This window comes from Oncorhynchus clarkii, chromosome 16 (assembly GCF_045791955.1).
Source record: "Oncorhynchus clarkii lewisi isolate Uvic-CL-2024 chromosome 16, UVic_Ocla_1.0, whole genome shotgun sequence".
Lineage (NCBI taxonomy): Eukaryota > Metazoa > Chordata > Actinopteri > Salmoniformes > Salmonidae > Oncorhynchus > Oncorhynchus clarkii.
The window spans coordinates 52,836,685-52,849,756 of NC_092162.1; the positions used below are offsets into that span (position 1 = coordinate 52,836,685).

At 46.7% G+C, this 13,072-nt stretch overlaps 1 protein-coding gene across 1 annotated transcript in view; it reads right to left on the minus strand.

Moving 5' to 3' along the window:
* The window catches only part of LOC139368712 (protein bassoon-like), a 172,675-nt gene that overhangs the window by 120,596 nt on the left and 39,007 nt on the right, over positions 1-13,072 (minus strand). Inside the window, exon 2 of the mRNA XM_071107995.1 lies at positions 12,118-12,646. Within this exon, the coding sequence (XP_070964096.1) occupies positions 12,118-12,646 (529 nt within the window). The remainder of the gene's footprint in view (positions 1-12,117; positions 12,647-13,072) is intronic.

Below are 13,072 nucleotides of genomic sequence, written 5' to 3' on the forward strand. Positions count from 1 at the left end.
GGGTTATGTTATGTGTCCGTGGTTATTTGCTTTGAGAAAGACACAATGAAATGTACAGTAAAGTAATAGCTACAGTACCAAAACAAAATCAAGTCCGATGTGATTCTAATGCAATGCCCTTTAATATGTAAGCGGCTGGAGCTAATGTATTCACCAAACAAATAAGTAAGTACCCATTGGTCTTATTACTTCCATTGAGATAAAACATGAAGACATCACCACCAGGAAAAACACACTGACATTTTCCCAGGCAATGAGAGACAGAGGGAGGGAGAGGGAAAGGGAGAGAGAGAAAAAGAGAGAGAGACAGAAAGAGAGAGAGAATGAGAAGAAAATGAGAGAGAGAGAGAGAGAGGGCGAGAGGGAGAGAGAGAGACTAAATGAAAGAGAAAGAGAGAGCAGCACTAGGCCTCACTGTGGCTCTATACAAGGAAATCTATCCTGACACTGGCTTGGATCCAAACGCCTCCAGCTCGTCTGTACTCCCTCCTCTCTCCTCCTAAACAACAACAACACAGACTCTACATCATCTCTGCTGCTTTGTGATTGACAACCTATCTGCTCCTGTCCCGGACTTCTGCAAGATTATAGGTAAATGAGTAAAAAGGGGTCTGGGGTGGTGTGGTGTCTTGTCTTCGCTGCGTGACATGCAAGTACAACAGGCTAGGTGGAGGGAGGAGAGAGAGAGAGAGAGAGAGAGAGAAAGCGAGAGAGGGAAGAGAGAGAGATAGAGAGCAGAGCAGAGCCAGAGGGAAGCTAGCTGATGACCTAGTGGAAGCTAATGACTCTGAACACACACCTCTATTAACGGCACGGCGTGCATGCTGTGTCTAAATTTAGCACCCAGCCACAAATAACAACAAACATTAGGCAGGAGGGAGGAGCCATACGGCAGGTGCTTCATTACCTTGATGTCACTGGTGAAGGGGTTATGAGGTTCCATGTGATTTGGATTTAGCCTGGTCCCAGATCTGTTTGTGCTCTTTTGCCAACTCCTTGTCACTCATCAACGAGTTGGCAAGAGAGCAGAAACAGACTGGCACCCAAGCTCATTTGAATGAAGGATGGGGTAAACCCAGGTAGAGTCTACATTGAGGTAGAGATGGTTGAGGCTGTATATATGTCTTCTACGATCCACCCTCACACTGCATGCACAGCATTTGACGAGATTTGGATTTACTCCCTGTAACTAAAGTCGCTCAATCATTTGTAAACACTGCAACAAGGAGCCATTGTTAAACACACTAAATTACAGTATCAAGAAGATACCAAAAACATGCACATGAACATGTTGTGACGGCCCTGAATTTGTCTGAACCGTTTCTCCTTCCAATAGGGCGCTTCCCCCTTAATTCCCAAATAAATAGCCGGCATTAGCTGAGCAAAAGGGGGTCGTGATGGTGGTGCAAATGAGGATGTGTTCAACCCTCAATACCGAAACTTCTTTACTCCGTTTGTTTTAGTTGTATTTAAATGTGTGCTTTGTTTTAGTTGTATTTAAATGTGTGCTTTGTTTTAGTTGTATTTAAATCTGTGCTTTGTTTTAGTTGTATTTAAATGTGTGCTTTGTTTTAGTTGTATTTAAATGTGTGCTTTGTTTTAGTTGTATTTAAATGTGTGCTTTGTTTTAGTTGTATTTAAATCTGTGCTTTGTTTTAGTTGTATTTAAATGTGTGCTTTGTTTTAGTTGTATTTAAATGTGTGCTTTGTTTTAGTTGTATTTAAATGTGTGCTTTGTTTTAGTTGTATTTAAATCTGTGCTTTGTTTTAGTTGTATTTAAATGTGTGCTTTGTTTTAGTTGTATTTAAATCTGTGCTTTGTTTTAGTTGTATTTAAATGTGTGCTTTGTTTTAGTTGTATTTAAATGTGTGCTTTGTTTTAGTTGTATTTAAATGTGTGCTTTGTAGCCTGGTCTCAAGTTTAACCAGGATCGGATCCACTCATTTCTTCCTTTAGACTACACATATCAGTTGGTCTCTGCTGTGTTGTCGTGGCCTTTCTCCGCAGGAGGATTGTCTGACTGACCACAACTGTTTTGCATACGGTATTTCATTTGTTTGAGTGTGATTTATACTGTGTTGATTTGTGGTCAGTTGTAGTTAAAGACTCCTGAGATTTGATCGTCTTTATGGTTGTGTGGTAAAAGAGTTGATATTTTGATTGTATGATTGAGACTGGGTTTAGTCTACACTTTTAAGAACGGACAAACATTACGTGACCAAGGTCACTTGAGTTCACTGAACTCACTGAACCGGACTGGACTCTTTTAGGCCCGAGATATGGGACTTTTCTTGAGGAACCAGAGCTCATTGTTTGTGATATTATTATGTGTGTGATCATTTATGTTGGTAATACAACCCACACAAAATAACAGTTTTGAAGTTATTTTCAATGTTTCAAGGGTTTATGAAAAGTGTATGTCCATACTGACTTTTACGGACCAGACGGGACTAATTCCCTCACAATCAATGAGTAGAAAGCAATATTTCCTCTGCTAGACACAACCTACCTGGCACCCCTGCAAACAATAACCTCAAAACCATTACAATGTGTTACTGTACATTACAGTCAAACACTCTGTATTGGCTCTAGCATAATCTCTGCCTAATAAGCATCTTTGGCCTCATAAACTCTATAAGCTATGTCAACAGCATGTTACGTCGTACAAATGTTCGTGGATCCAATTAAAATAAGAACCCGATCAGGTTGAGTGTATATGAGATTGATTTGATCTGAACAAGCCAGTGGTTACATGGATACATCTGGTGGAGGAGAGGGAGGAAGATGGAAATGTGTGTTCCCTAGTCACAGAAAAGCCCCAGTGATTCCTTTAATTAACTAAAAGCCACATTTCATTACAAAGACTGCATGAATGACATGAATTACACAATGGCCACACAAGGGGAGCACAGAGATAGAGTAGTGGCTTTTTGACTTACCAAAACTACACAGACATGAATGACGCTAGTCACTCTCACTCAGATATCATATTAAAAACTGTAAACATTTCTCTCCTCCCCTTGGCAAAATATGTAGAATTGCAGCAAAATTTCATTTAGGGCCCCAAAAGGCTAGTGCTCTGACTGCATTTGTGGGTATGGATGTGGGTACGCAGACCTACGAGCGACTGCAGCTCCTATGATGAGTTCAGATGTTTGGTAGCTCCGACCCCCATCAAAGTTGCCCATCCCTGCTGTAGGGTTTGGGTCTGTTCAGCCTGGGGTCTACTGCAGCCTATCAGCCACCACCACACTGGTGCCTGGTGATAGGGCCTGCAGGCTGGCACACACACACGCACATTCACACAGGTGTACAGAGTTGTGTGTGCCATTAGAATAGCAATAATTGTAAAATAATCAAATTATTACGCATTATTATTGAAAGTAACAGTACTCAATGTGGATATGGAGATTACGTACAGTACTGTTCAAAAGTTTAAGAAAACCTGCTCATTCAAGGGTTTTTCTTTACATTTAATTGTTTCTACATTGTAGAATAATAGTGAAGACATCAAAACTATTAAATAACACATAAGGAATCATGTAGTAACCAAAAAAGTATTAAACAAATCAAAATATATTTGAGATTCGTCAAAGTAGCCATCCTTTGACTTGATGACAGCTTTGCAAACTATTGGCATTCTCTCAACCAGCTTCACCTGGAATGCTTTTCCAACAGTCTTGAAGGAGTACCCACATATGCTGAGCACTTGTTGGCTGCTTTTCCTTCACTCTAAGGTCTAACTCCAAAACCATCTCCAAAACCATCTCAATTTGGTTGAGGTCGGGATATTGTGGAGGCCAGGTCATATAATGCAGCACTCCATCATGTGCCTTTTTGGTCGAACAGTCCTTACAGAGCCTGGAGGTGTGTTGGCTCAGTGTCCTGTTGAAAAACAAATGGTTGTCCCACTAATCCCAAAACAGATGGGATGGCGTATCGCTGCAGAATACTGTGGTAGCCATGCTGGTTAAGTGTGCCTTGAATTCTAAATAAATCATCACACCTCCTCCTCTATGCTTCATGTGGGAAATACACATGCGGAGATCATCCGTTCGCTCACACCCTGTCTCACAAAGACACATCGGTTGGAACCAAAAATCTGAAATTTGGACTCTAGACCAAAGGACACATTTCCACTGGTCTAATGTCCATTTGCTTGTGTTTCTTGGCCCAAGCAAGTCTCTTATTCTTATTGGTGTCCTTTAGTAGTAGTTTCTTTGCAGCAATTCGACCATGAAGGCCTGATTCACACAGTCTCCTCTGAACAGTTGATGTTGAGAAGTGTCTGTTACTTGAACTCTGTGAAGCATTTATTTGGGCTTCAATTTCTGAGGCTGGTAACTCTAATGAACTTACCCTCTGCAGCAGAGGGGTCACTCTGGGTCTTCCATTCCCATGGCGGTCCTCACACGAGCCAGTTTCATCATTGCGCTTGATGGTTTTGCTATTGCACTTGAAGAAACTTTCAAAGTTCTTGAAATATTCTGTTTTGACTGTCCTTCATGTATTAAAGTAATGATGGACTGTTGTTTCTCTTTGCTTATTTCAGCTGTTCTTACCATAATATGGACTTGGTCTTTTACCAAATAGGGCTATCATCTGTATACCCACCCCCCCTACCTTGTCACAACACAACTGATTGTCTCAAATGCATTAAGAAGGAAAGAAATTCCACATATTAACTTTTAACAAGGCACACCTGTTAATTGAAATGCATTCCAGGTGACTACCTCAAGAAGCTGGTTGAGAGAATACCAAGAGTGTGCAAATCTGTCATCAAGGCAAAGGGTGGCTATTTTGAAGAATCTCAAATATAAAATACACTTTTTTGGTTACTACACGATTCCATGTGTTATTTTGTAGTTTTGATGTCTTCACTATTATGTAGAAAACAGTAAAAATAAAGAAAAACCTTTGAATGAGTAGGTGTTCTAAAACTTTTGACCAGTAGTTTATGTCCATTTATAATTTGCCGGATGTTGCTTACAATGGGTGCATTCGTAAATTTGCTCTGTCTATCTACTCTGATTTCAGAGCACTCTCGTCTGAGTATCCCAGAGAGCAGAATAACGGATGAATTCACAAACGCTCAATATGACCGGTGTCAGTAAAAAAAAGTGTGCACTCTGAACGCTTGATAGTGAAACGCTCTGAATTTATGAACGCCCAGAGCGCACTCTGAGCTCTCTCTGGCACTCCAGAGTGAATTTACGGACGCACCAAATGTCTTGAAGTGAACAGACCCAGAGAGAAGAGAAGGTAATGGGTGAACATTTGAGAGGTGAGAGGCAGAGAGCAAGATTACAACAGTTCACTGCCGGCCATGCCAAGACCATAGAGTGAGTCAGAGGGCGGTAAATGGCTTCCACAATATGGTGGTGTATGGTGATGTTTACACACACAGACACAGTGTGGAAGTGTTCATACTCACATGATTGGTGAGGGGGAAGCTCTGGTAAAAGTATTTCATTTTTCCTGCAATTTGACTGGTTCAAGAAGACTGGTTGTTTTCCAAATGGCACCCTGTTGCCTATAAAGTGCACTTATAGAGTGTGTGGGTTCTGGTATTTCCATGTTTTATTTTACCCTTATTTAATCAGGTAAGCTGACTGAGAACACATTCTCATTTACAGCAATGACCTGGGGAGTAGTTACAGGGGAGACTACTATTTAAGAGTGTAATTTGGGAGGCAACCAGCCTCGTATTGCTCCCCTCTATCTGTACTGAAGGCCAAATTCTCTGCCCCCACTGACTTACAGTATTAATATCTGTTAGAACAGATGTATGCATGTTAGCTGTGTCTCCTATATGCATACAGGGTGAACACTGGCAGAGGGGTTGATTAAAGGTTATAGGGATTGACTTCTATTTGCTCAAAGACTCTACATCTAGTTTTTTCCACTTCCCCGTACTCTTCCCAGTACTCTTCCCCGTACTCTTCCCAGTACTCTTCGCCGTACTCTTCCCAGTACTCTTCCCAGTACTCTTCCCCGTACTCTTCCCAGTACTCTTCCCAGTACTCTTCCCAGTACTCTTCCCAGTACCCTTCCCCGTACCCTTCCCAGTACTCTTCCCAGTACTCTTCCCAGTACTCTTCCCCGTACTCTTCCAGTACTCTTCCCCCTACTCTTCCCCGTACTCTTCCCAGTACTCTTCCCCGTACTCTTCCCAGTACTCTTCCCAGTACTCTTCCCCGTACTCTTCCCCGTACTCTTCCAGTACTCTTCCCAGTACTCTTCCCCGTACTCTTCCCAGTACTCTTCCAGTACTCTTCCCAGTACTCTTCCCCGTACTCTTCCCAGTACTCTTACCCGTACCCTTCCCCGTACTCTTCCCAGTACTCTTCCCAGTACTCTTCCCTGTACTCTTCCCAGTACTCTTCCCAGTACTCTTACCCGTAGCCTTCCCCGTACTCTTCCCAGTACTCTTCCCCGTACTCTTCCAGTACTCTTCCCAGTACTCTTCCCCGTACTCTTCCCAGTACTCTTCCAGTACTCTTCCCAGTACTCTTCCCCGTACTCTTCCCAGTACTCTTCCCAGTACTCTTACCCGTACTCTTCCCAGTACTCTTCCCAGTACTCTTACCCGTACCCTTCCCCGTACTCTTCCCAGTACTCTTCCCAGTACTCTTCCCAGTACTCTTCCCCGTACACTTCCCAGTACTCGTCCCAGTACTCTTCCCAGTACTCTTCCCCGTACTCTTCCCAGTACTCTTCCCAGTACTCTTCCCAGTACTCTTCCCCGTACTCTTCCAGTACTCTTCCCAGTACTCTTCCCCGTACTCTTCCCAGTACTCTTCCAGTACTCTTCCCAGTACTCTTCCCCGTACTCTTCCCAGTACTCTTACCCGTACCCTTCCCCGTACTCTTCCCAGTACTCTTCCCAGTACTTTTCCCCGTACTCTTCCCAGTACTCTTACCCGTACCCTTCCCCGTACTCTTCCCAGTACTCTTCCCCGTACTCTTCCAGTACTCTTCCCAGTACTCTTCCCCATACTCTTCCCAGTACTCTTCCAGTACTCTTCCCAGTACTCTTTCCCGTACTCTTCCCAGTACTCTTCCCAGTACTCTTAGCCGTACCCTTCCCCGTACTCTTCTCAGTACTCTTCCCAGTACTCTTCCCAGTACTCTTACCCGTACCCTTCCCCGTACTCTTCCCAGTACTCTTCCCAGTACTCTTCCCCGTACTTTTCCCAGTACTCTTCCCCGTACACTTCCCAGTACTCTTCCCAGTACTCTTCCCAGTACTCTTCCCCGTACTTTTCCCCATACTCTTCCCAGTACTCTTCCCCGTACTCTTCCCCGTACACTTCCCGGTACTCTTCCCGGTACTCTTCCCCGTACTCTTCCCCGTACTCTTCCCAGTACTCTTCCCCGTACTCTTCCCAGTACTCTTCCCCGTACTCTTCCCAGTACTCTTCCCCGTACTCTTCCAGTACTCTTCCCCGTACTCTTCCCCGTACACTTCCCAGTACTCTTCCCCGTACTCTTCCCAGTACTCTTCCCAGTACTCTTCCCCGTACTCTTCCCCGTACACTTCCCAGTACTCTTCCCCGTACTCTTCCCAGTACTCTTCCCAGTACTCTTCCCCATACACTTCCCAGTACACTTCCCAGTACTCTTCCCCGTACTCTTCCCAGTACTCTTCCCAGTACTCTTCCCCATACACTTCCCAGTACACTTCCCAGTACACTTCCCAGTACTCTTCCCCGTACTCTCCCCGTACTCTTCCCCGTACTCTTCCCCGTACACTTCCCAGTACACTTCCCCGTACTCTTCCCCGTACTCTTCCAGTACTCTTCCCAGTACTCTTCCCAGTACTCTTCCCCGTACTCTTCCAGTACTCTTCCCAGTACTCTTCCCCGTACTCTTCCCAGTACTCTTCCAGTACTCTTCCCCGTACTCTTCCCAGTACTCTTACCCGTACCCTTCCCCGTACTCGTCCCAGTACTCTTCCCAGTACTCTTACCCGTACCCTTCCCCGTACTCTTCCCAGTACTCTTCCCCGTACTCTTCCAGTACTCTTCCCAGTACTCTTCCCCATACTCTTCCCAGTACTCTTCCAGTACTCTTCCCAGTACTCTTACCCGTACCCTTCCCCGTACTCTTCCCAGTACTCTTCCCAGTACTCTTACCCGTACCCTTCCCCGTACTCTTCCCAGTACTCTTCCCTGTACACTTCCCAGTACTCTTCCCCGTACACTTCCCAGTACTCTTCCCCGTACTCTTCCCCGTACTCTTCCCAGTACTCTTCCCAGTACTCTTCCCCGTACTCTTCCCCCTACTCTTCCAGTACTCTTCCCCGTACTCTTCCAGTTCGCTTCCCAGTACTCTTCCCCGTACTCTTCCCAGTACTCTTCCCAGTACTCTTACCCGTACTCTTCCCAGTACTCTTCCCAGTACTCTTACCCGTACCCTTCCCCGTACTCTTCCCAGTACTCTTCCCAGTACTCTTCCCAGTACTCTTCCCCGTACACTTCCCAGTACTCGTCCCAGTACTCTTCCCAGTACTCTTCCCAGTACTCTTCCCAGTACTCTTCCCAGTACTCTTCCCCGTACTCTTCCAGTACTCTTCCCAGTACTCTTCCCCGTACTCTTCCCAGTACTCTTCCAGTACTCTTCCCAGTACTCTTCCCCGTACTCTTCCCAGTACTCTTACCCGTACCCTTCCCCGTACTCTTCCCAGTACTCTTCCCAGTACTTTTCCCCGTACTCTTCCCAGTACTCTTACCCGTACCCTTCCCCGTACTCTTCCCAGTACTCTTCCCCGTACTCTTCCAATACTCTTCCCAGTACTCTTCTCCGTACTCTTCCCAGTACTCTTCCAGTACTCTTCCCAGTACTCTTTCCCGTACTCTTCCCAGTACTCTTCCCAGTACTCTTAGCCGTACCCTTCCCCGTACTCTTCTCAGTACTCTTCCCAGTACTCTTCCCAGTACTCTTACCCGTACCCTTCCCCGTACTCTTCCCACTACTCTTCCCAGTACTCTTCCCCGTACTTTTCCCAGTACTCTTCCCCGTACACTTCCCAGTACTCTTCCCAGTACTCTTCCCAGTACTCTTCCCCGTACTTTTCCCCATACTCTTCCCAGTACTCTTCCCCGTACTCTTCCCCGTACACTTCCCGGTACTCTTCCCGGTACTCTTCCCCGTACTCTTCCCCGTACTCTTCCCAGTACTCTTCCCCGTACTCTTCCCAGTACTCTTCCCCGTACTCTTCCCAGTACTCTTCCCCGTACTCTTCCAGTACTCTTCCCCGTACTCTTCCCCGTACACTTCCCAGTACTCTTCCCCGTACTCTTCCCAGTACTCTTCCCAGTACTCTTCCCCGTACTCTTCCCCGTACACTTCCCAGTACTCTTCCCCGTACTCTTCCCAGTACTCTTCCCAGTACTCTTCCCCATACACTTCCCAGTACACTTCCCAGTACTCTTCCCCGTACTCTTCCCAGTACTCTTCCCAGTACTCTTCCCCATACACTTCCCAGTACACTTCCCAGTACACTTCCCAGTACTCTTCCCCGTACTCTCCCCGTACTCTTCCCCGTACTCTTCCCCGTACACTTCCCAGTACACTTCCCCGTACTCTTCCCCGTACTCTTCCAGTACTCTTCCCAGTACTCTTCCCAGTACTCTTCCCCGTACTCTTCCAGTACTCTTCCCAGTACTCTTCCCCGTACTCTTCCCAGTACTCTTCCAGTACTCTTCCCCGTACTCTTCCCAGTACTCTTACCCGTACCCTTCCCCGTACTCTTCCCAGTACTCTTCCCAGTACTCTTCCCCGTACTCGTCCCAGTACTCTTCCCAGTACTCTTACCCGTACCCTTCCCCGTACTCTTCCCAGTACTCTTCCCCGTACTCTTCCAGTACTCTTCCCAGTACTATTCCCCATACTCTTCCCAGTACTCTTCCAGTACTCTTCCCAGTACTCTTACCCGTACCCTTCCCCGTACTCTTCCCAGTACTCTTCCCAGTACTCTTACCCGTACCCTTCCCCGTACTCTTCCCAGTACTCTTCCCCGTACTCTTCCCAGTACTCTTCCCTGTACACTTCCCAGTACTCTTCCCCGTACACTTCCCAGTACTCTTCCCCGTACTCTTCCAGTACTCTTCCCAGTACTCTTCCCAGTACTCTTCCCCGTACTCTTCCCCCTACTCTTCCAGTACTCTTCCCCGTACTCTTCCAGTTCGCTTCCCAGTACTCTTCCCCGTACACTTCCCAGTACTCTTCCCCATACACTTCCCAGTACTCTTCCCCGTACTCTTCCCAGTACTCTTCCCCGTACTCTTCCCAGTACTCTTCCCCGTACTCTTCCCAGTACTCTTCCCCTGTACTCTTCCAGTACTCTTCCCCGTACCCTTCCCAGTACTCTTCCCCGTACTCTTCCCAGTACTCTTCCCAGTACTCTTCCCCGTACTCTTCCCAGTACTCTTCCCCTTACACTTCCCTCTTTCCCCGTAAATATATATATTTTTTTCCTATTGTGTTATTGACTGTACATTTGTTTATGCCATGTGTAACTCTGCGTTGTGTCGCACTGCTTTGCTTTATCTTGGCCAGGTCGCAGTTGTAGATGAGAACTTGTTCTCAACTGGCCTACCTGGTTAAATAAAGGTGAAAAAAAATAATAATAACACCTCCCTCTCTTCCCTCTCTCCCCTGTACACCTCCTTCTTTTCCATCTCCACCCTCTCTTCCCCGTACACCTCCCTCTCCTCTTATCTCTTCCTAATCCCCCTAGTTTTAAATCCTGCTCAACTTTTTTTTCTCCCTCCTCACTCCTTCCTCTACCTCCTACTCCTTTTCCTCTCCAGTCTCTCTCTTCATTCCCTCCTCCTCTTATTCGTCCTCTTTTCCATCCTCCTCTTCTCTATTCTCTCTTTTTCATGTTCACTTTCTCTTCCTCCCTCCTCCTCAGCACTGAGGGGTGAATGTTTTCTCCGCATCCTCTGTTCTGCTGCCCCTTCTTCACATTACACCTAAGTGTACCTCCGGGCATTCATCCTACACCCTCCACCCTACACCCTTCACCCTGCCTCAGTAGACTAATGGACATTTTGCCATCGCTTCGAGAGGAATTACTGCCATTTACCAAGCCCACACACTCACACTTTATCACAAATACACAAACACAAACACACACTTTATCACAAATACACAAATACACAAACACACACTTTATCACAAAATTTGGCCTGCATATTGTATAGTACATATCACTAACAGTGTAAACATGCACATACATATTCCATCATCAGTTTATACATGAACAGACACGCTCTTCAAATTGTATACGCTTAGCTATCTTTGCTCTCCCCCCTTCTCTCTCTACTTCCCTCCCCTCTCTCTATTTCTCTCTCCCTCTCATCTCTCGCTCTTGGCCCAGTTTCTCTAACACTCCACTTCCCACTCTCTCTCCATAATTTCCCCACATTCTCTTTCTCCTGGTTCTGCTCTCAGAATATAATGCATATAAATGTCCCTCACAATAAAACATGATGGCAGTTGGGACCAGAACTCATCTCAACACTACAGTGGCATTGGCACCGTGCCTCGGAGGCTCTCACCGCTCCGGAGAGAATACCGCTTCACCCGCATCCTCGGGGCAAACAATACCCCACGGTGCCTCCTCCCTCACTTCCTCTCTCTGAAACCCACCTGCCTGGTGCCGCCCACATGTTCAGGGGAAGGACAGAGAGACAGCCCCTCCGTTACTCTCCTGTCAATGGCTGCTGTCAAAACAGAGGCTGAAAAGCCAGGGAGCGAGCCCGACGGAGACGCTACTGACAGCAGGCTCTGCTGGGCTCCCTCTGAGAGAGAGGTCAGAGGTCACTGACGGAGGACAGGACCTTCATACTCATTAAGGAAGGGCCTTTTCTACGTCTGGGACTTAGAGATTGGAGAAGTCAAAATGACTGTGCATGCCTGCCTGAGAGAAATAGGAGTCTAAATATATGAGGATGTGCCTAATTTTGTGACTTAACATGCTGCCCCTTAAGAGCTTATCTGTTTAGTAAACTGGTTTAATTCCCTAAGTATTAAGGTATAGATAACTGATCCTAGATATAGCTGTAATTGAGTCAGCATGTTAACAGGCAGTGGTTTTTACTTACTTCTGTGAGGTGGGGGTTGGGGTTGAAGCCACACTGGTTGCAGACGGTGGAGCGGCACTGTGTGCAGGTGTTGTAGTTTGGCAGGGCCGGCGGATTGGTCAGCTCTGTGGTGGAGCAGAGGGGGCACAGCTTGCTGACGGGCATGGGGGCGATCTGAGGCACCGAGTAGGGCGAGGTGGGGGTGATCCCCCGGTCCGGAGACGCTGAGGAGGAGCGACCCGTCCGGCCTCCCGAGCTGCTGAAGTCCACCTGGAGATTCCGTCTGGAGGCGTGCTGACCGGGATGACCGGGGCTCTGGCCATGCTGACCATGACCGCCACCCATCCCAGAACCCATCCCAGCACCCATCCCTGGCCCATGGCCCTGACCCGGGCCTGGGCCAGAGCCATGGTCGGGGCCTGAGCTAGATTGCTGCAACGGCCTGTGGCTCTCTTGGTTGGCCAGTCTCTGACCTCCTCCTCCACCCATTCCTCCAGCCATCCCTCCATAGCCAAGCTGCATCCCAGGTTTAGGACTCCCCATAGGAACCCTGAAAATGGGGGGAAAAAAACAGGAATCAAATTAACTTCAAATAGAACATCCCTTCTGTTTAGACGGGACCTAGAGTACAAAGCTAAAGATGCCAACATGACAAATAAGTTCCATAGATGTTATGGGTAACTATGCTAGATCTATACGGTAGTATGACTATGAAGTTCTATCTATTCAGGAGACATAGTTTAGTCTATATCTAGTCTATATCTATAGTCCTATATACCTAAATCTACAAGAGCCTTACATAGCCTCTGAAAGTGTTCCTGTTCAGCAGGATTCCTACAACCATCCTGGCTGTGTAGAGAGAACATGGGACATTAAACGAGTTGACATTAGCAGGGAACATTTGGCAGAGAGACTTGGAGCAAAGCATGGAGCCTCACATACCAGGTTAACAGCTCTTATACAGACAGTGAACCAG